Genomic DNA, 25122 nt, shown 5'->3' on the forward strand with positions numbered 1-25122 from the left:
CAGACTCCAGTCCAAAGGGAGCACTCTTAAAGGGGACATTATTTTACTGATCTTCATCAGTTTCTCAAATCACAGATTGTTTCTTCATTTTCTCCAAATGTGATAACACTTGTCAAATAAAATGATGAGAAGATGAGAAGATGAGAAGAACCACACCCATCTAAATTTCCAGGGGTGAACAGTGATCAGAACATTCTCCCTCATTCTCACATAATTTATTAAAAAATTGTGTCAGTAAACTCCTTTTGTATTCCATAAGGGCTCCTGGTTTTTGCAGCTTGAAAAGCCAAGAGTGGAGCTTGTGCTCTGGGTAAAACACATGTGCCAGCCTCCAAGAAGCACCTTAAGAATGGAAGCAGCAATGCCATCCCAGTAAATCCACAGGATTATTCCTCTGTCAGTAAGTGTTCACCAAGGAAACACAGAAAGCAAGTTGGAAGGCAGAACAAATGCAAAGGAATTAGAGAAAAGAGAAAAGTCTGGTTCTTATTTATATCCAGTATCAGCCCCAAGCTCTGCCTCTACAGGACAGAGGAGGCAGGTGGGTGTGTGGGGACCCAACACACTGGACTGAACAAGAACATCACAATCCTGTAGCCTTCCCCCCCTCCTTTCAGTTGCTTACAAAGTGACCTGACTCTCCAAGGGGAAGACCAACACAAATCTTTCTTGGCTGGGAAAAACTGTGACAACAGAGTGGGGAGATCAAGTTTGTGGGTGGGGTAAAAATGCAACAGGGATGGGTGAAAGTCCTCAAAAGGACAAACGGTTCTCCAGAAAAGACCAATGAATTATCACTGTGTTTAGTCAAGTGAACAGAGTGATTCTGCTGAATCACATCCCCAAGCAGAATGCAGAGACCCCACTGTGGGCATCTCTGGCCATTCAGAAGGCCTGACAGTTGTAAAATTCTGATTCTGCAGAGACAATTCAGATTGATGATAAGAAATCCAAACTATGAAGAGGAATCCTGTTCAAGTAGCAGTTTTACTTAAGTTACACTGTATCAAAGATCACTAATAATAGAGTTGAATTTTTAACATCCCCTCTAAAACACTCATCAGCTTCTCAAATACAAGGAAGAAGTGAGACAAGATCTTCAGATACATGAAGTGCTTGGACTCCTTCCCCAGTCCCTGACACAGGCTGCACATCTCCAGCCACAGAGAAAGTTTGCCTTGATTTAGTTCATCTCTACAGGGTAAATGCATCTATGTCAATTACATGACAGTCCTGGTATCCCCTGGAATGCCTCCTATTCCCACAGTCCTGGTATCCCCCTGGAATGCCTCCTCCTCACCACAGTCCTGGTATCCCCTGGAATGCCTCCTATTCCCACAGTCCTGGTATCCCCCTGGAATGCCTCCTCTTCCCACAGTCCTGGTATCCCCTGGAATGCCTCCTCTTCCCACAGTCCTGGTATCCCCTGGAATGCCTCCTCTTCCCACAGTCCTGGTATCCCCTGGAATGCCTCCTCTTCCCACAGTCCTGGTATCCCCCTGGAATGCCTCCTCCTCACCACAGTCCTGGTATCCCCTGGAATGCCTCCTCTTCACCACAGTCCTGGTATCCCCTGGAATGCCTCCTCTTCACCACAGTCCTGGTATCCCCTGGAATGCCTCCTCTTCCCACAGTCCTGGTATCCCCTGGAATGCCTCCTCTTCCCACAGTCCTGGTATCCCCTGGAATGCCTCCTCTTCCCACAGTCCTGGTATCCCCTGGAATGCCTCCTCTTCGCACAGTAAAATCCCAGTTCTAGCTGCAGCCTCCGAGCTTCCATCTAAGTGAACAACTCCTTTCCACAGCCATAAACAACCCCCCTCCCTTCCCCCCCGTTAAGAAACGAGTCCAAATCTCGAGTTACCTCAAAAATCTCCTCCCTGGAGACCTCGATCCGACAGTGGCCGGCCTGAGGCTGCTGCTGGGAGAGCTCCTGCCGCAGGATCTTGAGCTTCTGCACCAGGTCGCGCTTGTAGCGCGGCACCGTCAGGCACTCGGCCTCGTCCGGCAGCTGGCACAGGGACACCACCGGCGGCGGCTGCTGCTGCTGCTGGTCCTTCAGCTGGTTCTGCCGGCTGCAAGCACACACAGCTGCCTCAGAGACCCTGCAGGCAGCCCCTGCTCGCTCCTTAAACATTGTACCTGAACTGCTTTCAATTGACTGTGATTATTGCTGTGATTACGCTGAAAACGCCTGGGGCCAGTAAAGAATAAATTCAGAGCGGTTTTATCCTGACTGAAGACATATGGGTCTGTCTTTCTTGGCAACAATCAGGTGTTTTTAGGGCTTGTTATTTCTATTAGTGCTACTCTACAAAGTATGCAAAAGGTTACAGCACATACAATAAGGTATTATCCATACAATTTTACTACTAAGCTGCTGACACTGAATTTCTCAGAGCCCATTTCCATATTTCCTTTACGTGTTTTCCCTTCCTCCATTTTAAAATTCAGGGATCTGCCAAACACTCTGCCTCTAATCTACAGTCAATACCATAGTCTGTTTTAAATGGCTTGTCTGGAAAAGAGTAAGCTTACAAAAAGATGTTTGTACTGGCAGCTTGGCAAGGACCTTGTCCCTTGTACCTGGCCTAGTCTGGACCACAGGAATGTGGGAGTTCACATGGAACTAATTGGCACAGATAAACAAGTATTTTTACTAGCAATTCTAAGAGATTTTGTAAATCTGACTTCTTACTAGGAAAAGTAAATGGATCATGTTGCAGAGATGTTCTCTCTGTGTCGTTTCTTGTACACAGTGAGTGGATATTTTTATAGCTTTTTAGTATGGCATTCCCAAGCAATACAGGATAAAAACTGTATTTTTAAAGCCTAAGAATATCATCTCTCTGTGAAGCACATGAGCACATTTACTGGATAAATAAGAAACATTACAATTTAGAATGTTTTCCAGTGGAAGGCTAGTTCTTTTTTTCTTTTTAAATATCAAAGATTAAAAAAAAATAAATGGAACCAAATACTATTTTAAGGTATTTTATAATTTCAGACTATTATCTGTTTTGAGACAAAGCCTAGTAGAAAACTCTCCTGGCCATCCAAAACTTACCTCCAGACTTTTCCACAGGGACACCCAGAAAAATACAAATCATTGTAATAATTTAGACACACGCTGGCTCTGATTCTGTGGTTCTATGTCATTTGTGCCATGTGCATGGTAGCTTTCACTTGAGATTAGTTTTAAATATGAATCTCATTTAAACTGTATTTACTCGATACAATATTAAAGCTAAATCCTTATTCTATCATCTGGAAATTCTAATTCCATAAGCAGGACTAAGTGAAAATATTCCTTGTATAGGACTACCAGAGAAGACCAAATTTATATACTAAAGTGAGCACTACTGCATATCACATTTAAGGGTAAAAAGCCACAGTTCCCCAAAGCACAAAGCTGGACAGAGTCATTCTTAAAGGAAATGTAATCTCTGAAATGAGCATGATTTTAACATCAAATGAAATTGTTACTTTTCTCCACACAGTGCTTCCCAAAATAAGGAAGTATTAGGCGGAGAAAAATAAAATGCCATCTTCCAGATCTGACTGAAAATGATCAGTGCAGTATTAGCTAAACAACCTGCAGTGCTTGAGGTCACTACACCTCATTTCTCAGTTTGTTTTCACAGCTGAGTGGCTATGCTTGCTTCCATACAGTGCTTTTAAGGATTCAACTAAATACTTTTCAGGTGCTATAACTTATCAAAATTATCACAAACTCTTGGTCAATGTTTCAGAGCAGAACTGGGTAACCAGTCTGATTATTTTCATAGCTTACAATGTCATACCTGGAAGAACAAATGGCTTTACTCAGCTCAAAAGAAAAAGTATCACTGAGAGTAAACGTTTTCTCATGCCTTTGAACCTAAAACTCTATCACACCCATTCCACACGGAGTCTAAACTTATTTCTTAGATAATTTACAAAATGACAGGCCTAAGGCAAACTACTTTTTTTTTGTTTGTTTTTTAAAGAACAAATAAGGAGGTGGGCTCAAGGCAGGGGAAACTTTCACACATCCTGTTTGGTGTAATAAAAGAATAAACACCAAAAATTATTTATCAGGCAGCAGACTTTGCTGATGACACTGTTGGGTGAGTTTCTGAAATCCTTTCTTAATGAAAGACAGATGGACAAATGAAGAACTTCAGCACACTGCAGGAGAACTCTAAGTTCAAATAAATGCTGAATGGTTCTGTGATTCTGGAAATTAAAAGTCAAATTGGATTTTCCAGCTAACAAAGGTAGCTCTGTTATCTGTCCTCCACAATCCAGAACTGGATACTGTGCCCTTTCTGCCATTTCAAAATAAATCCACATGAGGAGGCCAGTTTGTCAAATACAGCCCAATTCACTGAGTTTTCTACACTTAAAAATTGCACTGCTGTAGCTAAGAGGGTCTGCAGTTTTTCTTGAAGTAAAATACCTAAATCTGAATTGATTTTAGGAACTTTTCTGTGTTTCAAACATGAACATGCTCCTTCACTGCTGATGTTTTTCAAGATCATTTTATTTTCAAGCCACCAATTTCAATTCAGCTAAAATGAGTACTGATTTGTTTTAAACTAAAAAAAAAAAGCAGCCGCAGTATCTCGATGATGATGGCTTACTTACTAAAGTCCTGCAACATACACATATAAAACCAATGACTTCTCTGAACAAAATACATATTTTCTGTATTTAGGCTCCTCTCTCTCGGGGTGTGAGGTTCAAGTGTATATTGGGTAGAGGCTAGACAGCTTTTGTGTAATGTATAAAAGACATGCTGTCTCCCGGATATGACTTTCCACTCCTCAGCTTTGTCCTTTCGGTGCTTGTTCCCTTTATTCTTCCCTTCAGCTTTTCTTCCCAATGATTCACTTCCTTTCAGGACTATTCCTCCTACTGACTCCTCACCCAGGCCTGCCTGGCCTTCCATCTAACCAACTCTTCATTGTTTCTTCCACTTAACACCTACTCAATACTTTACAGGTGTTTCCCAAGAGTATTAAAAGGTATTAGCAGGAGAAACAATAGAATCAAACTCCCAAGTACCGCGGACAAGCCCTCTGAGAGAAAAAAATAAATAAGAGAGAAAAAAGAAATATTTGTTTGCTTTTTGGTTTCCATTTTTAGTAGAAAATCCCCAGTGTGTAATGAGTGCCTAGGGAATAAAACACGAGCCGGAATTCTTTTAAGTTTCCCATTCTCATTTTAAAACGGTGAGATGAAATTATTATATCAAAACACGAAGGCAGAAAAAATGTGGTTCCTATTTTATCCTTTTTGTAAGAAAACGGAGTTAAATTACTGGGGCCTTATTTTGAGAACATATCAACTAGTCCTACTCTAAAACTGAAGGCAGGAGCTGAGTTATTCCTCCTTTACTGCAGGAGAACAGCTGGGCACTTGTGCACCCTTTCCTAACTCATCAGTATTTCACACCACTGGCTCACATGTAACTTCTTATTTTAAAACAAGTTCTTCATAACTGAAAATAGAATGAAGTATAAAGAAAACAAAAGTGTCTCTCTTGCTGTTAGGAAAAAAAAAATCCATGGGCCAATCTTTCCCATCAGACAGCGCTTGCCTCCCTCCCCCTGTGCATCACAACAGCCACATTCCTGCCTAATGCTCCTGCAGACTTTTCTCAAGCTCATCTTTGCCGTGAAGCAGAGTAAGTGTCAAAGAACTGGTGGTGTGTCACAGAACTGCTCCTGAAAGGCTCCGGGAAGGGCAGGGAGCATCCCGAGCCAAAGCAGGCTCCACTCACTTGAGCACCAAGTGCAGGTTCGCAGAGAGCCGCGGGTCCGTGAACTGCGTCGTTCTGTTGTTATGGTCAACAAAATAAACCCTGCCTGTTGCTGTATTTCGGATCTCCCATCCAGGAGGCAGTGGACCAAGCTCTTCACAATTGATGTTGCTAAGATCCCTGCGAAAACAAATATAAAATGAAAAATACCTCAGCAATTGGCCTCCGAGCCAAACAAGCGTAAATGTAACAGAACAATTCCATGAAGTCTCAGAAAATGTATTGTTTCAGAAACCTGATCTGTTCAGCTGGAATCTCTGCTCCCAAGGTACAAGCCCACCACAGCAACAACACACACCCCAGAACACATGCCGTGGGGAAAAAGTTCTTATCAAACAGCCCTCATTTTACAAACTAACTTCAGCTGTTAAATTAATAAAGGCTTCAAACAAAAATAAAGACCATTGCCATATTTGTCAAAATGGAATTGCAGTTCTGCACCAATTCTGACAGAAAACATTTTTTAAAACAACATTAGTCACGTAAGGAGCTGTGAATCACACTTTAGAAACTCATACAAAACAAAACTGTATTTCTGAAGAGTTAGACTTTCCATGAAGAATTACACATGGGATGTGTATGGCACTGGCTGTTTTGCCCCAGAACCCCATGAGCTTGTGGGAAGCTCTCGAACCAATTATTTCAAATCAAGGAGTAGATGAACAATGACTCAGCTCTGCCCTGAGCAATGCAGAGGTGGCTCAATAGGGTCTCAAGAAAAATTCTGCTGAAATTAGGAAGGTGTAAATTCTTTCCAGAGCCTCACTGAAAACAAATGCTGGTCTCCAAATATATACACTGATTATTCATGGATGCAATTCACACCTCAGACCCCTCACACTGTCCAGTGCAGCTCTTCCCAAAGGTGTTCAGCTCTCCCAAAATCATAGGAGCTGAGGGAGGAAAGAGCCAAGGGACAGAATGCCTTAAAAGGTGCAGTCTGCAGGGATTCCAAAGACTTGAGGAGCCACTAATGGAAACATGGAAACAAGCTCTGGGAGTGAACTGCTGCTATTCCCCACGAACACACTGCTGCTGTCCTGCAGGGATTACTTTTGCTGGCTACATGACTGTGGCTATTAGCCTCAAAAATACAATATTCCTTAGAAATGACATCAATTCTATCCTCATGCAAACAATTCTTGTTCTCAGAGACACTCCTGCTGTTTGTGCTGCCACACCTCAGGGCAGTGCTGACTTAGACTGCACACAGAACTATCACACCCCAAACTTAAGGATTAGATCTTCATATGATGTTTTTTAGAGCCTAGTTTTGCATAATACACAAGTCACTGACCTTTAGGAGGCAAGTGTTTACAACAGGATTTATTATAATTTACAACAGGATTTCTTGGTTATTTAAAGGACAATCAGAAGCTACCAATAATTTCCACTATCATCCTTTCCTTTCAAACACAACAGCAATATTCACATGTACTTTCATGAACAGTATGTACATGTATATTGTGTAAGTAAGGACACGAAATTTAAAATACTTAGCATTTGGTTTTTCTAAGCATTGAGATAATTGCAACAGGAAAAGCAGTTTGACTGTTTCAATCCAAGCCAGTTTTCACCGAAGTATCTTGATGGAACTTCTTCTGGAAGTGTTCAGATTCTACTGTTTGTTTCATTATGTTGCAGAGTACTAAAATCTGGACTTGGCTCTAATTCATAAGCAAAATCTAGAATCAGTGAACTGTTCCTGTTTCCAAAACACTACTGTAACTTATTTCCTAGTTTTCCATTTTTTCATTAGAATACCAACTTGAAGAACTGGGGAAGAGAGACTAATTTGTTCTGATGAATGATGTGTTAAAATAATGTATTAGGGGCCAAGAATCATTAGCCAGAGAAAACTTGGAGGAGAGCACTACTTAAATGATTTTGATTTGAAATATTAAGGGTACTCCCATCATTTCTTACCTAGGTACTCTTGGATCGTGCCACGTGCTGACACCAGTTTGAGTATGCAGAAAATAGACCTGACCTTGCTGAGTTGTCCTTTGCTCTGTGAAATCAAGACAAATTAGTAAACGTAAGAACAAAAAATGCAGCATGAAGATTCACAAAGACTGATTTCCTTCAACTAAGCAATGAAAAGATCTTCCACGTGAGAAGACACAACCCATTTTCCAGTTTCTTGAGATCCCCCACAAGATTTCCATACCGTATCCTTCGGGCAGGTCGGGAGGAGTGTGCAGGTGTGTCCTGCTCATGTAGTTCCTGTGCCTCTGGGAGCGGACCCTCCTCTCGGCCAGCCGCGGATCCGCCGCCTGCCCGCAGGACGCGCCGTTGGTGCCGCCGATGGGGGTGTTCTCGTCCACCAGGCAGCTCAGGGGCCTGCCCGGGCTCGAGTACTCGGACGCTGGCCTGGGGACAGCGGGGAAACCTCAGTGTGGTGGCCACGCAGCACAGCTGGGGCAGCCCAGGTGTCCCTGGGCTCTGGGGACACCTCAGCGACCTGCAGCAGGAAGCTCCTGTTCCACGCTCACCAGAGGAACCTCCTCGCCTCCAAACTTTCTCACCTTGCCTTCATCTGGCTGAGGAAGTGATTCCTTCTAACTTTTGTTATTCCTTCTAACTTTTAAGGAATATTACTAGGGCAGGAGGGTGAAAAGGGGCTAAGCAAGAATAAAAGCAGTTGCTCATAAGAGCAACACTGACCACTGTGATTTTGTATCTCAATGCTGCTTTCTAAAGGATTTTAAATGGGTTAAAGGGGGATTGACAAGGTCACAAGAAATCTTCAACACAAATGATACATTTTGCATTTGTTTTTCTACTGTGTCTAGAACTTAGAATGTGTATTTCAACATACAAGGAAAAAGAGAAATAGGAAAACAAAAAGCTGTTCAGTCCTTTCAATCCCAAACTGCAAACATGTAAAAGAGCTGATAGGGTTAACAGTCCAGATTATTTAAAATGAAATATATCCATGCAGAGACCAGAATTATATTGAGAATGGAAGAGAACATCTGCCAACACAGACAATCTGCAGAGGATTCTGATAAAAATGCAATGACACTGCCTGCAACACAGGCAACAGCAAAAGTGGCTTGAGGAACAGTTTCACAACACACGTCTACAGTGATCAGAAAAAGTGATCACAATGGTTTCCAAACACACTCTGCAGCAATCAGCTGTAACTGTTCTGGGTCACAAGGTCTCAGAGCAGTGTCTGACAGCTACTCGTGGTCTCACTGCTTCACCCCTTAAGATGATCTAGAGCTCTACCACAGCATCTCTACAAGAAAGCAAAGATGTTAGACTAGGGCAGGGGGAAAAGGAGCCAGAAAGATCTTCTGAGTTAAATATTAGGCAGACTGAAGGAGAAGGATGCTAAAGAAGGACAGCATTCAGCTTGTGCAGAGTGACTGAGCAGAGGAATGAGCAATCCAATCCCCCTGTGAGAGCCACTTGGAACTGCTCAATGATCAAACCCTATCCTCCCCAAGGAATTCCTCACCGTGTGGGCCGCTCCCACTGAGTTGTCCGTGTGATGTGGTTTAAATACTGGATCCTCCCCGAAGCCGTCCTGCGCTCCTCCCACCTGCAGTCACACAGGCACAGATAAGGAAGGCACTGAGTGGCATTTCCAGGAAACCAGGGCACAAAACGTTTCCAACAGAAATGCCCAGCTCAGGAAGACTTACACTGCTATGAATCATGTTAGCTGAATGAGGAGACAGGAAACAACTGGAAGTTCAACTCAGAAATGGTTTTACATATTCTTCCCTTGGAACCAGGCACATCATTAACAATATCACACCTTCATATTTAATAATGGCTTGAATTCTAATTAAATCCAAACAGCTACATAAAGGAACTTCTTGGAAACATGTTTAATAATGCATTTAACTTCTTTTGACCACTGACTCTAACAAATGCTTTCAAAACATCTTCATGCACTACTTGCTTTCATTAAAAAGTCAGCTTCAAATAATGTGACTTTTTAATTATCATTAAATTTGCACTCTCAAATGCACGAGGCTGTACAGCAAATTTTGCAGTTACACAATTAAGTGAGCAATATTTATGCAAGGAACATTCTGAAGTGAAAATTTAGAAGCATTTTCAAAAATGGTTTTGACTTATCTGGACACCAAATTAACAAAAGAATGCTGTTACAGCCTAGGATGATGATTTGCATTTCAAAATTCATCCTCTGAAAATTCATTTTCTCCTGTCTTTACCTGCCAAGAATCACATTCAGAAAGTCTGTGTTTGCTCTGAAGAAGTTGCTGACAGCACCAGAACCTAAACCAGAGTATTTTCCTGTGTTTGCAAAACTCTTCTAGGTGACAATGATGTCATTAACTCTCACAGGGACAAACAAGATTCCTAAACCCTACTTTTGGAAGGTAAATGCAGCAAGAACTTGGGCTGCATTACCTTTTCCAGTCACGTTTTCTTCCCTAAGAGGAGCATGAAGAAGAAGTGATCCATGTTTATCACAGTGGATCTACACCTCTGCGTGGTGCTGAAGAAGGGCAGCCAGGCCCTGTGGTCACTTCCTTGCTACAAAACTACTGCACTTTGCTGGCTGTGATTTAATCTGAAATATGTGTTTTCTTGGACAAGTTATTTTTTCAAAGCATTTCTTTACATATGTCACCTCCCCTTTTCCAAGTGGAGATAAGACAACAGCCAAACTATCAACCGCTCTGCACAGCCCAGCTGGCTCAGCTCCTGCTCTGAATGCAGAACTGCAGAACTCTGAGTGCAAGATTTAAAATAATTTATCTGCACACTGAGTTCTCACTAGTACAGAAGTCTGTTGTACGAGCTGTTTTTGTGTTTACATCACAGTGATGTCAGCTTACCCATCTGGTAAATCGTTATCGAATAACCGACTGCAATCCACAACTTGTCCTCCTGTGCCTATTCGGTCTCTGGACTGAAGACTGACTATTAGGATAATAAAAGAATTATTAAAGATGTGGCATCTGAATGCAAATCGTGGTTACATTTGAAAGAGAACTGGTATAACTTGGAGGATTAAGCTGAGACACGTTTGGGATATTTTTTCCTTCTCACAAGTCAAAGATGTTTGCACAGGAACTCTGTTTTCATACATGGAATTCTCTACATCTTACTTCAAAAAAGTCAGCTTAAGGCATATGAGTGCATGTTAAGGCAGAAAAGGAAGTGAACTGTGAAACTGCAATTAATTTTGTGTGTTGAGGTGGACTGTGACACTTAACTGTGGCAGTGGGGTGCCACCTCACCCACGGCTGGGACAGGGGGAACAGCAGAACTCTGAACAGGAAGAGCTAAAATAAGGAATTCCTCCCTGGTTTTGACTCCTTCTCGTATATTTTGTGCGCCCGTGAGTTTCAACACACACACAGACATACAAACACAAAACCAGGCAAAATGTAACTGCTAGAAGCACTTCAGATTTGGTTTATTGGCTACTTTCTAACACTAGTAAGAAGTCAATGTAACTCACACAAAGCAGCCTGAAAAGCCCTTGCTTGCCCTCACCAAAACTGCTTCACTTTTAATTTTTTTTACATGATTCACTGTAATGGGTATTTATGCCTGAAGCTTTTGTACTGCAATTATGAAAACAGAGATTTTTTTTTTAGACTGCTTTTGTTCCCAATATCACAGTTCAAAAGTGTCCAATCTGATAATTTATGACACTTGTGTTCCTGTGGAGTTGGGGTGGTTTTTTGATGTTTTGTTATGCCTTTAACAATAAAACAATTGCTTAAAAAGCTAAATACGTGCTGTGGCCCACATTTCTTGAGGTGCCATTAATGTACCTCTGGACAACTGTCTTCGAGTCCTATTTATATGCAGTGAAATTATCTTACAGACCTTAACCTGGATGCAACCAAACTTTTGTAAAGATTAGAAAGTTAAAAAAGCTGGAGCAGAACTGACAGATTTTGCCTGAGTCCCCAGATTTTCAACAACAACATGTTTTGAAGATTAGAACTCAACAGACCAACCCAGGGAGCCCTGGAGTACCTGCTGCATTCCTCATCCACATTAACCCCTCATCATCCATGAACTCTAACATGACAAAACAACTTCAGAGGGAAAGACACCTTTAAATTCAAGCAAACCAGGATGTCACACGATGTATTTATTCTGCCACAACCCCACATACTACAAGTTCACACCACTGTGGGTATGCAAGGTTTGGGAAGTAAAACACACAGGAAGAAATTAACATAAACAAAAGAAATTACCTCCCCTTTGCCTACATGAGGAGCAAAATTTGTGCATGACTTCATTTTGTAATAAGGAAGGGCTTATCTTTTTCTGCACTGCCACATCAGAAATAAAGTGGTGGCACAGAAGAGCTGCAAGATTAAGAGAATTCAGATGCCCCTGGATCCATTGCTGAAAATGCTCCCTTTCCTTCCTCTCTTTGAAGACAACCCAGGGATTTAAGATAAAGATCCCCCTGGTCCCTGTACCAAGGCATACCCATTGTGCACTTGATTTGCAAGATTATAATCTACTGAAGGCATCAATTACATTTTAATATGGGTTTGCAATATTGCATGGTCTCTTAATTTAAGAGTTTATAATTGGAAGAACTGAGAGTATATTTATAACTTATTCTGCCTTAGTTTGCAATATTGCCTGGTCTCTTAATTTAAGAGAGTATATAATTGGAAGAACTGAGAGTATATTTATAACTTATTCTGCCTTTTACTTATTTTAAATCCAGATTTCTCTACCATCTTACTACTACAGTGGAATTATCTAGTTTTACTCAGGCTCATTCATCCACTCAATGAAGTGGTACTAGTGAAGAAAGATTAAAATATAAGAAGATTAATAATGACAACTTAAATTAAAAAAGACAGGAGTCTCTGGAATCTTACCAAGGATGCATTAAATCAAAACAGAACCATGACTGAGTCTTTCTGATGGCATCAACAGCAAACAGAACACTCAGATTTGCTCTGGGTCTCTGCTGTAACCTGAAAAGGTGGCTTTCTGTAGGTTCAGATCCAACAGCTCCTGGTGTCAGGGGCAGCCCCAGCAGCATCCCAAGAGAGCCAGAGCTGCTTTGGCTGCACAGGCACATCAGCTAAAGGCAGCCTGGAGTCCAGCCTGTGCCCACACTGCTGACTAGTTCTGACTGTTTCTCCCAGACCAGCTCTCTCTGAAGTCTCTTTGTCACTCACACTGCAATGCATTTGCCACAGGCCTGCCAGCCCTTTCTGCTTTGGGAGGGGTTCCTGGGCTGGTGTTTCCCTTGAATGAATGGCAGCACTCCCCAGCGATGTGACCAGGGTGTGAGTTCATACTCTGGAGGGCAGCATGAGAGCACAGTCCCTGCTCTGTGCTGTGCAGCTGCCAGCACACCCTGAACCTGCTCTGCTGTGCACCCAGCTCAGCCTCCCCTCCAAGGGCACCCACACACAAAGGGATGCTCAGGGGACCAGGACACTGCAGCAAAGCCACAGGCAAACCAAACCCACAGCAAAACACACCCCAGAGAAGTGACTGATTCATCCTTTACTCTTCTGTGCAAGCTCATGTGGAAAATTTAATTGAGAACAGCCTGAAGGGTCAGCAAGGAACTTAAAATCCACATTTCTACCACCCTTCACCCTCCTGTGCCACCACACTCTGATCTTAATGCAAGCACTTGCAGATCAGACAGAGACAGACGATTAAAGCAACACCAAGAGGTAAAGTCACAGCTGTTGTTCAACAGAGGGAGGCAAACAAACACACTTATTTGCTGACTAATATTTCAGAGGTGTTCCCTGGCTGACAGAAGTGCTGTTTGGATATAATTTCAACTAGGAATTGAACATAAAACTGAGCATAAAAATTCACTTTTCTTTCCCTCATGTCCCAATATTCTCATTAACATCTTGCTGTATAAATAACGTCCTTATCCTGACCAACTTTTGACTTATATGACCTGTTAGAACTGCTGAGAACTGAGAAGGAACCAAACAAAGAACGGAGAATGCACCAAAAAGAGAGTGTTTATGAAGTTTTTTGTAGATATTTACTTTTCAATTTTCCAGCTTCTAATATTTTTAATTCTGAAGTTATTTAAAGTTCATGAGTTCACAGAATGACAAAGCACAGTTATTGAGGTTGTTGACTTGTTAATAAGACTTGTTAATAAGCCATGAAAACACAAAATTAATTGATCAAGTCATCCCAGACAGCAATTTTACTTGCTTATAAGCAAGATGCTTTTTAGGTTTTCCCCAAAACCTAAAGGAAGCACAGCCTTGCTGGAGATCTCAGTGGCCAAGTATTTTGTAGTCAGTTTTTCAGAGGCAGCTCACACTCAAACTGCCACCATTTATTACAGTGAAATTAAAAACTTTCTAATTTTTTTACCTATGGTCTTATTTGCCCCAACATTTATTATAATATTTTGGTTTGGGGGGTTTTTTAGGTGGTTTGAGCATTTTGGCTTGCTTTTTGGTTGTTTGGGGTTTTTTAAAATCCTCTACCTAAATAATTCTAGCCTGAGGTCCAAATGGCTCTGGCAGTAGACAGGAGAATTCAATATAGAAAACTGACATCTGGAAAAGTTACTTCCATGGCTACTATAGAAACTAAAGATAAAAAGAGAACTATAAAATAAAAACCTTTACTCACCTACTATCTGTCCTCTAACAGTATCATTGTCATTTGGCCCAAGCTTGCAGAGATCCAACCTCTGATCTACAAAATGAGGGCACAAACACCATCACAAACTTTTAAACCACCTGGAAGCTTTACAAAACCCAGCAAAAACCCAGTTAAGTGTCATTCTTCAAAAGCCTGTGCATGCAAGCTTGGGCTGAAAGAGAAGAAACCTGTCCTTAGCTTACTTACAACCAGTGTCTTTAAGGCGGTTGATTGCGTTTGAGAGAAGTCTCACACAACCCAGAAATCCAGCTCCCTGCTTTTTATGAATTTTCTTGTGATTCCACACGCTGATCGTTATCGAATCTGACTTCCCAATGTATCTGAAAAACGTGGAACAAACAGTGCTGTCAGTGGCACTCACTGCACACTTTGATGATGCATCAGAAACCACCTTGGGGGGAAGAAAGATCATCAACCACTACATAAAAAATTTAACACACACTGTAATGGCAAGAGAGAGCAAGTCATCTGCAGGTAAGATGTACATTGTACTTCAATGGAAGCATGTCTCATGGAGGAGCTCACTTGAACACAAACTGCTCTGAAAGCCTGATTTGGGAAGGGGCACTCACATGAACCAAAATGTGCTCAAACAGCAACACCAGCAGGCTGCAGGCTGCCCCTCCACCACAGCTCTGAGCAGCCACAAACATGCTCAGCCCATGTCCCAACCCAGCCTGCCCCAAAGGGGACAGTGCTCATGGCACCCCAGCAGTGAGGGGCAGCAGGGACAGTGCTCATGGCACCCCAGCAGGGTGGGGGGCAGCAGGGACAGTGCTCATGGCACCCCAGCAGGGTGGGGGGCAGCAGGGACAGTGCTCATGGCACCCCAGCAGGGTGGGGGGCAGCAGGGACAGTGCTCATGGCACCCCAGCAGGGTGGGGGGAGCAGGAGCAGGGACAGCAGCCCCAGTGCGGGGCAGGAGCCGGGAGCACTCGGGGTTCTCCTGGAATTCAGGGAGCCCCAGCAGCGTCAGGCCAAGCCAGCACAGCTGCAGCTCCCCAGCCAGGGAGGCTGGTTTACCCTCAGGGATGTATGTTTGGGACACACATGGCCCCTTACAGCCACACAGGGCTGGGATGTGCCATGTTCCCTCCTGCTCGGGACTCTCTCCTCACACAGTGCCACGGACGTGCTTGGCCAAAGCTGGATCTGTGTGCACTGCCTTGGGGAAACCTGGACACTGCAGGCTGCTTTATTTCTGCTTTTTTTGTTTGAAGCTTTGTTCTTCACAGGCAATTACTTTGTGAGCTTGTTTTTGTTTTCAAAACTTTCAGAGGACAGTTTCAAAACACTCAAGATAAATCAGTGATTGCCAATACTGAATTATTACGGCTGTTTCAAGTTGAGGGAAATGAATTTGTAACTATGGCTTAGATCCCAAGAATTGCTTGTAGTTCTCTCTTCCCAGACCACAAATTCTGGCCTTAGTTTAGTTCCAAGTGCTTCTTTTTTGTTTGTTTTTGAATGAAAACTGATCAACCAATGTCTAAATACATCTCCCCATTGACTGTGGCTTTACTGGCTTTTAAACATCTTAATATTTTCATAAAGATAGAAATGATACTGTCAAGGTTGGCAAACCAAATAATTGAACTAACTGGCATGGCTTAAAATTACAGCTGTGATCAGGTTAACATTTCTCCCATTTTTCCTTTTCCAAAAAGCAGAACTTGTACAACTTCTTTTTCCCACCTGCAGACAGCACCTGACCCAAGAAGTAGGAGACAGAAAAACCTCATGGTTAAAAGTAACCACTGCACATTTACACAAAAACAAACCCAAGCAAAACACCAACTTCACATTAAAAAGCCCCAAAGTTTTTTGAATAGTAAACTGATTATATAATATAGGTTAAATTTTTGGCCTTACAACCTTGACAATGCCAATTTTGCATAAAAAACGAGATGAGGATGGGTAATCACGTGCACAGTTGCAGTCTACAATGCTTTATGTACTTAAAACAAATTCTTATGAGAACAATTTAGGTGCACTTAAAAATAAAGACTTATCATGACCTGTCTTGAATTTTCCAGTTTTCCTTGTTGCTTTAAAAAAGTCAAAGGTATATGGTTAAATACAATTTCATAACAGAACAGTTTGAATAATATGTAGAACAGCTGAATACACAACACAGTTTCCAAGAATTCCTGTAATGTTTCAGGGTGAGGTTCTCAGGGCTGGGATGAACAGTCACCATCCACACCAGGCAGGTGGGAACTCCACATTCTACTATAATCTACTCTTGATTTTTGCACTCAAAAACCTGAGCTGGTTCACACTTTAAAAGGAAATAAGCAAGACAAGCTGCATTTTTCCAAATAAAAAAAATCTATTTTTTTTTAATAAAGGAAGAAAAGAAATAGCTAAGTAACATCTAGTTGGCTTTACAGCAAAAGGTTTCACCTACATCTCTGCATCATTTCAGGCATAAAAATCCATGGTTGTATTTAGAGAGTGACAGTAGGACAAGCTGACATTTCCAATTCATTTGGTGGGTAAGTTACATTTGTTTTACATCATCTGGCAATAAAGTTCCAACATAAAAGCCTGAGCTAGGAATTTTATTTTTTATTAAAAAAGAATGTTCCAAAAACTGAAATGCAACAAACCAAACCACAAACAAAAAACCAGAACCCCCCCATTTTGTGGGATGACTCTCTTCCTCCTTGTAATTAAAGTTCTTGGAGCTTATATTTCTTTTTTTCCTCTATCCTATCACCAACATCTATTTCACAGCTTCAGTACTTCAACAGAGATAACTGGATTAGTATTAATGAAGTGGGAACAGAAATTCAATTGCATACACATTTTGTTGACTTGCATATTTTCTGAACCTTTAAAATTAAGACTCTGGTTAAGAACTGCATGTTCAGAAATTTTAACTTCCCTACTCTTAGCACTTCCACTTCTAAGAAAAAAAAAATCAAATTCATGCCTTACTAGAAACCTCTACATTATTTAAATAAAAAATTAGAAATTTAGAACACGGGGACAATTGTTATTTTGTCTACCACTGAGTAAAGTCTGGAATCAAGTGACTTTTCTTCCCCATGGCATTACATACACTTTCCCTGAAGAGTTCACCTCACTGAAGAAATGTCGACTAAAGAAAGTGGAAAAATATATTCCTGAAAAAACACACCTCTTCCTGATCACAAGCCAAACACACTCCCTCCAGAAAGAGAGAAAAAATGCAGCATCACAAGGTATGCACTCAGGTTTGGGAGCCAGGAATTCCCTATTTCTAATCCATGCTGTCACACAGACTGTTTTTATGACCTGGACAAATTATTTGGTTTTTTCCTCCATTTTCCCATTTCTGACTTTTTTTCTGATATAATCTCAGTGTTCTGCTTTGAGCTACCAAATGCTTTCAGACTGGGGAGAAGAGGATGCGAAGAGACAGAATGAAAAATAGCACCCCAATTTTCTCATTCACTTCCCTCCTGGCATTTCCCATCTGTGCAGCAACTGAAGGGTGTCAGAGCCTCTGGGTGGTCCTGCCAGGGCTGTGGCTGAGGCAGGGATGGGGCAGGGATGGGGCAGGGACACGTGGTACTCACTGGCTGCTGCAAAGGGCATCAGCTTCATCCAAGGCCCAGGTGAGAAGGAAAAGCAGTTGCACAGAGCTGTTTGATGGCTCTTCAGGAGCTCATCTAGGATGGGATTGTCTAAAGCAGCACTAGGCAGAGCTGCTGCCTTTTCTCTCCCTGAGAAACATCCAGGATCCTTAGCATTAACTAGACAAAATAGAGTCAGAGGACTGGGGGAGAAAAGTGATTCTGCCAGGGCAGTGCAGCAGCCAGAGGATGTGAAGGCACCAGAGAGCAGCAGAAGCTGCAGTGAGGAGATTTTGGGAAGAGGAGGAGTTATTTGTGGCAGTTGGGTGAGGTTCCACTGGAGAGAGATCACTAAGGAGAAGAGTCCATGCAGGACCTGGGGGTGAGGACTTGAGGGGCACAGACTAAAGCTGGGTTTGAGCAGGTTTGGGTGGAGATGATGGCACCAACACCTTGCAGAGAGAAACAGGGGATGGGACCTGCTGTGCCTCAAGGGCAGGGGCTGCTGGGGAGCCTGGGGCACACTGGGGCAATGTGGGAGAGGGAAGAAAGGGGAAGGAAGAGGAAAAGGGGATTTAATTTCCTGAACTGCTGCTTTAGGTAGTTTAGTTCTGAATGCAAAAAGTCTGTAAATGTGTCAAGTATGGTTATTCAAAAGCTCTGAGGAAAGGCCTGAACAATAGGGAAAACACAAACAAGACTGAAAATAAGGAAGGGGAATACATCCAGGGCAAGCATGGTATTTTACTGACATTAAACTACATCCAGACAGCAACTATTTGGCAATTTCTTTCTGGAAAGTCTCCCAGATTCCCCCTCTCTACACACACACCCATCTAGGCTGAAGAATCCAAGCAGCTAATTCAACCACTTCCTTTTCACACCAAGACCTGAATTAAGAACCACGTAAGGCAGAAGCTAACTCCTTTTTGCTCTTCAGAACACTGCAGAAGTCCTTCTAAAAAATTCTTATACAACAGAATATCTACTTATGCTGAATCAGGTTAGCAAGCCAAAAAATTCTCTTGGAATTAGCAACTTAATTCAGACATTGCTACATGAATGTATTACAACAGCTCCATCTGACTGTGCCATTTGCATCTGCCACCATATGGTACATGAAAAAATTATCTTAATATCTGATGCAGATGAAAAACTGAGACCTGGCATTGAGTATATTATACAGCAAAAATTTACTTTACAATAATAGCCAGGCAGTGAGTTGTTGTACCAAAGAGATTTAATCTTTTACTGCTGTGTTAAATAGGAAGTGAAGATAATGTGACTGATGTTTATAAATGGAAATACATTTCCTTAGAGTAAGGAATAACAGGTGACACTATAACAGGGGTTAAATTATTATGAAGGAAATTTGGAGCAGGAAAGGATTATTTTCTAATAACAAGGCTTGACACCACACTGAATTTTACTTTGGATTAGAAATACTGGATATACTTCTGTCACCAAGGAATTCAACAGCCAGAATCAAACAAAGAATTTTTCCCCAGAGGACAAGATTTTATATTGAAAATAATACACTAACGCAACAAAATAACATTTTTAAGGCAACTTCTCCAAACAAGAAAAAAAACACACCACCACCCACAAAAAATACTTCACACAGGTCTAAATTCCATTGGACAATCCAGCAAGAGATGCTTCAAATCTGCTCAAGCAAAACATTCTGCCAGAACCCCCCTTTTTCTCTCTGCTTTTTATTATATGTTGTGGATTACAATCACAGCCTTGGAAAGACAATACAGTATCCAGATACAACCATGGCTTGTTCTATAAAACAACCTAAAAATACCTCCTCATCATCCTTCCTTAAAAGTTACAACCAGAAAGGAATTTTTTCTAAAGATTCTAGTTTTTTTCCATTACTCTTCTTGCATATCAACATCCTTCCTCATTTCCCACGTCCTCTGCTTCTTTTCTCCAGAAGGGAATCAAATCATCAGCCCAGGGAGCACTGAGCAGCCTTGACAGCCACTCCAGACAACTCCACTGTCCCACAGCACTTCAAACTGGCCCTTACTGGGGCAGCCACAGGGAACCAGCAGGAATTCCACACAGCATTTTGACATCTCCCACACAGAATCTCACAGAGTGCCAAGCCATGCCCTCCCCAGCTGCACAAGGGTTACAGAAGGATTTGCACTCAGCCATGCTGGCAGCACTTCCCACTCTCTATCCCTGGAAAGCTGTGCATTAATGCTCATTAACAGGACCCACCTAACTAAAAATCAATCAAAGTCTGTGCTTGGTTTCAGGGATTTCTCCTTAGCTCTACTCTGATTCTTGGAGAGGACATGGAAAGGCAAAGGTCTGAACCTTTGAACAAACAAAGAGAACCTCTGAAATCTCCATTCTGTATAAATCAATATTTTGATAGGTTTAGTACCATTAAAAAACCAAATTAACTTACAATTCCTTCAATTGAAAAGAGAGCCATTTGCTACACATGAACTCAAAACTTGTTTTGCATCCATTTCTCTAATGAATATGAATTACAGTCTCACATGCAGAATCTAAGCTTGAATTGGGTTTGGATAATAAAACTATAATATTATTATTTCACTAAACTGCCATGATACTTTGTTAAGCAGTGAAGAAAATGGTCTGTAACCTGCACTAACACATTATGAACAAGGACTTGACATATTTAGTCTTGGATATTCAAATAAGGAGGAAATCAAGACATGACTTTAAACCAGGCCTTTCATATTCTGCTGTGAGACCCATCAAGCAGCTTTTCTTGTGAAAAAGAGGGAAAAGAAATTGTCTGTGTACCAATACCAACTTGCTGTAGATTTGGTGATGGCCAAAGTTAACATAAATATGCTCAAACAGTTTCTAATAATATAGGACAGGGAATGGAGCCATGGGGAAAAAGTCAGAGATCAGAACAGGAGAACACAATGAAGCAAAACAGTTCATTTCTCTTCCTGATCTTTCATCATAAGGAAAAAGATAAAGAATAAAAGACAAGGAAAATAAAGCATGCACAGAGACCTACATAAAAATCAACGCTTTAATAACTTATATTGTACAGAAATATTCTATGCTTTAGAAAGAGGACATGACATATATGTGCCATACTGATTCTACTGCTCAGAAGCACCAAAAGGTGCTCAAATGATGATAACAATAATTCAGTGAGAACATTTGGGATAGAAAATGACAGAAAGGAGAGAAAATTGAACAAAAGGCACACAGAGAAAAAGATACTGTGGCACCACAACCAACAAAATTGCACCAAGAGAAGAGCAGTTTGAGGGAACTGCTGTCAATTACTTGCTTCATTTTAACATGAAAATACCACAATAAAACAATGCTGTAGTCCATGTAAGCATGTTGCATATGTCAGCACCACAAAAACAAGTGCAGTGTTTAAATTTTGAGGTAAATGAGAAAGTGGAATTTTGCTAGGTGGACTTTTCACTCAATCTTATAAAGTCTGGGATACTTTCTAAGCCATACATAGGACAGGATAAAGAACATCTGACATTGTCTGTGTAATTTAGAGGATTTCACTTCAAACCTTTGGTTATCACTGTTACCACCTACAGGTCATAATGCTGATTCCATTTGGGATCAAGTGTATTCTTCACAGTATCTGTAGAATGGCATTGGCCAGATCCATCCACCACAACCTTAGCAAAGGGATCAGGAAGTCCTACAAGGAGGAAAAGAAAGAAAAGCTGCAAAGTGGATCAGGATGCTTTGAAGTTCTTTATCATTGCTCAGTTATCTAATCTTTCATTTGAAGATTTATTTGCCTTTTATTCATAAATAAGCCCCCTACTTTGTCAATGGGAATAACGTGACGTATTAAGCATGGGAAATGGGTAAAATAGCAATTTATTTCACTGATATACAGAAATTCAGACAGAAGCAATGTTTTAGAAGTTTCTCAAATCCCAGTATAATTCTGGATCATTGCCTCTTCTATTTCTTTCCAAAGCTCAGGTTTGCTCTTCTGAATTCCTCCTGCTCCCAGGTGGGAGGTGGCAGGCAGGTGATCTGTGCATGCAGGACACAGACAACGGCATTCCTTTCTGCCTTCTTCATCTACTTCTTAGCACTTCTTTCAAAACATTATTAAAATTAATTAAAATATAATTTTAGAGTACGTTGGGGTTATGAGGTGGTTATTAATAATTAAGGAGCACATCTGTTTGCTTGACAAAAGGTTCTTGGATGAAAAATGACTTAATAAATATATGACACTAAATTTGAAAAACATGTAATTTGCCTGAGTGGATAAATTTGTTTCCCACTCCCATAAAAACAGACAGAGTGTGTCAGTGTTTTAATTATTATTATGATTCTGTGCTGAGTGTCACCTAAGACAAAAACAGAAGCCCTGAAAAAAACCATCAAAGCCTTCAGCCCCCTTACTGCAAATATCTCAATATAATGATCATATGCAAATATAGGACTATAGAACTTGCAAAATCTTTATTCTATCTATAAAAAAATGTATAAAACTATAACAGCTACTTACGGAAAAAGTCCTTTTTCACCAAGTTTTTTGCACACAGTACTGCAAGAAGAACAGAAATACAAAATTAAGTTACTGATTGCCAACTTTAAAAAAACATTTTACCTGTCCAGCACTTCAGAAAATCTTGCTTAAAATAAAACGAACATAAATGTGAACTGTGCTCCTTCATCATTTATACTGCCTTGGGAATTAATTCCTGAAAGCTGAGCTGGAGGTGTCATCTGCACCTGGAGGCAGATAACAGTGCAAGTGAGATGGTCGTGCTTTCCTCAGGCAATAGTTTCACGTGGCTTTTTTTTCTCCCCATCAACCGTTTTGCCAACTGTGAGTTCACCAGGGAGGGACCTGGAGCACTCCAGGCTCACCACAGTCAGTGCTGGGACACGAGCAGGGGCTCATGCTCAGTTCTAGAGCCCAGCAAAAGTTTCCTTGATCATAAAAAGCAGAACATTAGGCAGCCAAGGCTCTGCTGTTATCCTGCATCCTTAACAAATAAAAGGTTTTACCTGAAAAGCATTTGGGTGGAGCACACTAACTTCTAAAGCCAGAGTTTTGATGGTTCCAAAGATATCTTTTATTTGTAGCAGCTGATAATTGTTTCAGGCTTTTTTTGTTTGTTTGTTTAAATTAAAAGGAAGGAACATTTGCATTTGTCAACTAAAAATACCCAGGGGAAAACAATCTCCTACGAGAATAAATTTAAATAAACAAATAAATAAATAAAAGGTCAAAGGGGACAAATTTCATATAAAGGTGCCAAGGTACACAAAGAAGACTTCACAAACTGCACCACTGCTCAACTACTATGCTTATCTATTATCACAGGTTTAGTAAGCAGGAAATATTAGATTCCCCTGTGAAACATTAAAATATTTACTGATAACACAAAAGGATTCTTGGGGATTGAGCAAAAGCATGAATTCCCACAGCTAGTATTAAAAAAAAAGGGGGGTGGGGAGTGGGAAGAGTTATTTGGTTGGAACCTGATGCTGCAAGAGATTCCTCACTATATGATTCCCTTGGATATTTTTCCTATGAGATCGCCAATAGTTATTACTGCCAGGAAATGCAAAGACAGAGAAGTGCATCCAATAAATCACATCCCACAGGCACCACCTAAAAGCAAACACCATTGGTCATCCTTTCCCCCCCAGAACACCCTCCCACTGATCCTGCAAGGCTCCTGATCCCCAACCCAATTTCTGCCTAAACAAAAGCAGGCAGAGGCAATCCATGAGCACTCCCATGGACATCTCCACAGCCAGGACAGAGAAGCACCACCCTGGACAGTCTAAACAATGGAATTCATCTTTTCCCAATTTTTACATTCATAAAGATGCTGATTTTAATGAAGCTGCTTTTCACTGGAAGTCAGCACTGTAAAATCTGGTTACAACACTGCTCAGGTCTGAGGAGTTTTGGTCCTCCATAAAACACAAGGAGATGCCTATCAGTGCCTACAGGGAGTCACAGAACAACTCCACAACTCCTTCAACTGACCTATTCCACAGGAAAGGGACATTTCTATTCCACAGGAAAGTTCCCAGGAAAATTTCAGCACAGTAGTCCGATACAAGGGGCTGCTAACAACACTGTTGCCCTGATAAAGAAGTGCCTGCTTCCACGTTGTAGCTGCTGGGGTTTTTTAAAGACGATAAAAGTAGTAAGTGTAATTTCTCTCCATTCAAAGACATACTGGTAGTCCTAAAGCAGAGCTCCATTTAAGGGATTTTCACCCAATAATTTCAATCTGAACAGTCAAGAGTAACAAAACACCAACAGAGAGTCAAATGTTTCAGGTATTTGATACCCAGCATTCAAGTACATATAGGAAAGAGATTGTCACATCACTGCTCCACAAATCAAATAAAGTTCTTTGGATGGTGTAATAAAAAAATCCAGTTTTCAAAGGCTTCCTTGTGCCCAACAATCTAAAGTTTACGCTACCCAGAAGTTTGAGAACAACCTAAAGGCATCTGAAAAAGAAGAGGTAATAGAAAAACTGCTTTTGCTGCTCCTTAAGGTTTTATTACACCAAGAACATCCTCAGATGAGTGACAACACAACAGACATCATCTGCCCAAGAACTGCAATAGGTTATTGCTCACCAGCCACCTTTCATCTAGTGGCAAAAAACTTCAAGTAAAATAGATGCTTATACAGATGGCAACTTTCTAAAATATCTAAAAAATATTAATTGCTGTCACAGTTTTACCCATTACAAGTAATGGCAAGTGTCAAGTGAAGCTGAGGGCTTAAAATCCAATAGTTAAGCCAAATTCATCTACAGCACAGCCACACGGGGTGCTCCTGAAACTTGTATAATGTCCAAGACACAAGAGGTTCAACTATTCTTGTGACAGAAATTGTAATGTTAACTAATTACAAACACTTCTTTTCAAAAAGAAAGTAAGCCTGCCAGTGCAATTTAACTGAAGTCTCATTTTTATAAGATTGGGCACACGCAGAGCACACAGACTAATAACTGCTTCCCCAACAATTAGCCACGAGTGAACAAACTAGTATTTTTGGCTCAACTTTTCCCTCTCTAGTAACCACATTTAAGGCAAGTCAGATGTCAACCCACTCTGGCTTTGTCAGGTTAA

The 25122-nt window shown here is 41.2% G+C and overlaps 1 protein-coding gene across 1 annotated transcript in view; it reads right to left on the bottom strand.

Annotated features, from left to right (window-relative positions):
• Window positions 1–25122, bottom strand: part of SMURF2 (SMAD specific E3 ubiquitin protein ligase 2) — a 59166-nt gene that overhangs the window by 9041 nt on the left and 25003 nt on the right. Inside the window, exons 2-11 of the mRNA XM_039715913.1 lie at window positions 22517–22555; window positions 21577–21685; window positions 14630–14763; window positions 14411–14476; window positions 10633–10717; window positions 9276–9359; window positions 7977–8179; window positions 7733–7817; window positions 5768–5926; window positions 1865–2075 (exon numbers count right to left, since the gene is read on the bottom strand). Of these exons, the coding sequence (XP_039571847.1) occupies window positions 1865–2075; window positions 5768–5926; window positions 7733–7817; window positions 7977–8179; window positions 9276–9359; window positions 10633–10717; window positions 14411–14476; window positions 14630–14763; window positions 21577–21685; window positions 22517–22555 (1175 nt within the window). The remainder of the gene's footprint in view (window positions 1–1864; window positions 2076–5767; window positions 5927–7732; window positions 7818–7976; window positions 8180–9275; window positions 9360–10632; window positions 10718–14410; window positions 14477–14629; window positions 14764–21576; window positions 21686–22516; window positions 22556–25122) is intronic.

The sequence above is a fragment of the Passer montanus genome, unplaced genomic scaffold (assembly GCF_014805655.1).
Source record: "Passer montanus isolate IOZ18808 unplaced genomic scaffold, ASM1480565v1 scaffold35, whole genome shotgun sequence".
In the NCBI taxonomy this organism is placed as follows: Eukaryota; Metazoa; Chordata; class Aves; order Passeriformes; family Passeridae; genus Passer; species Passer montanus.